At 33.0% G+C, this 1,772-nt stretch overlaps 1 protein-coding gene across 1 annotated transcript in view; it reads left to right on the top strand.

Moving 5' to 3' along the window:
• Window positions 1-380: 380 nt before the first annotated feature.
• Window positions 381-1,772, top strand: part of NBEA (neurobeachin) — a 414,406-nt gene continuing 413,014 nt past the window's right edge. The window contains exon 1 of the mRNA XM_026862195.1: window positions 381-449. Within this exon, the coding sequence (XP_026717996.1) occupies window positions 381-449 (69 nt within the window). The remainder of the gene's footprint in view (window positions 450-1,772) is intronic.

A 1,772-nucleotide genomic window follows, 5' to 3' on the forward strand; every position in this document is an offset into this window, starting at 1 on the left:
ATAGAGACAGCTTGTTTTTAATAGTACTGAAATGTCCCATCACTTCAGACTGATACAGTGAGCTCTATTTCAGTCTTTTGAATATTACATATTAGTATATTAATTTACATTAGCAAGAAAATACAGTTTGGATTATTTTAGTCTGTTTTAACCATTCTATGTTAATTAATTTACATTAGGAAGAATTTTACAATGAATAGGGGACAAGGAAAGGCATTCAGTCTGTATTGAACCTCTGTATTCTAATTGAAATATTACTAGTTTTTTCCTTACTTTTAGGTCCAACTATTACCAAAAACAAATGGTGGGATTCATCTCACTTAAATTAGGTATATGAAAGTTGTATATTGAAATATTATCTTTTCATTGTTGAAGTTGGAATGGATCTCTGGAGGTTCTCTGATCCAACCCTCCTGCACAAGCGGGGCCAACTGGAACCAGTTGTCCAGGTCTGTGTCCAGGTGGCTTTTGAATGTATCCAAGGATGGAGACTCCACAGATACAATTTCTCGTCCTAGATTTCCTACATGGAAAGAAACAGGAAAAAGTAGATACTTCCAGAAGGTCCTTCCTTTCATCTCAGGATAAGGATATAAGAGAGTTTAACTGAATGTCTTCTACAGGTGCCTGGCTTACCTCTGTGTGTTTTTAAGATAATCTCAGTGAGGCTTGTCCAGGTGGAGAGATATCTGAAAAACAACCCAGATGGCTGGTGAAGTGTGCACCAGTTACTGCTGTTTTCAGAAATAGAAACTCCACCTAGGTTTCTTGAAAAGTGTGTTTTCCCTCTGTAAAACTGTTCCATGATTCTAAAGAATGACCATAGAAATACTGTGCTTCTAATTTTGACAGTTTTATTGCCTGTCCTGGGTACACATTATGTGTTTACCAAATATGCAAATATGTGATATGCAGTCACAAGTTCTAAACCAAAATACTAATCATATTTATGATAATAGTTTTATTTGAAGGTAATTAAACATCTAAGGAGAACTGAGGTAGTAATTTTATATATTTAGTATATTAGAAGCTTTTATGTTAGAAAATTATAAATTGGTTATTAGCAATTAATTGATAGAGAAAAAGTAATTTGTATGTGGATGAAAAGTATGAATTAGGGTAGAAGCCAAAGCAAGTCCTTGCTTAGTTGCATTAATTTTGTCTGAAGACTGGGTGGGAAAGAAGACTTTCAATATTTGGATAGGTTTAACCATCAAAAAAAAAAATTGCATAGTTTTTCAGTTTATGTCTTGTTTGGAGTTTAATCTGAAGGCAATACCAACTGCTTTTAAATAGGCAATGAAATAACTTTCTATTAAAAGTGACTCTTGAAATTATACACTTATAGATTTTTTTTTAATATCTTCAATTTAAAACATATTCTTGCAATTTTAATTATATAACTTCCTGAGACAAGTAGAAAATAATGCCTTAAAATTCTTTTAGAATTAATTTATTCTGTTTGCTTTTCTGAATTAGGTAATAGATTTGCAGTTACTGAAATTTAACAGTGGTGCTTTCAAAATTCTTCAAGGTTACTAGGGTAAAGTAGGATGCATAAGAGTCAAGCTTTGTTTCCTTCAGAATGGAAAATTGAAAGGGGCTTGGATTTTTTCAACCAAGTTTCACATTCAGCGCGGCAAGGTGGTTTTTCATCTTTTTTAAGTTACGCAAGTGACTGATTGAAATTGGTGAATTCCATTCCTTAAAATATACTTGATCTTGACTATATCTTCTGCAAATTTTTGATAATTCCCTCCTTCCCCCCCCCC

This window comes from Athene cunicularia (genome assembly GCF_003259725.1).
Source record: "Athene cunicularia isolate RWA chromosome 1 unlocalized genomic scaffold, athCun1 chr1_part1, whole genome shotgun sequence".
Lineage (NCBI taxonomy): Eukaryota > Metazoa > Chordata > Aves > Strigiformes > Strigidae > Athene > Athene cunicularia.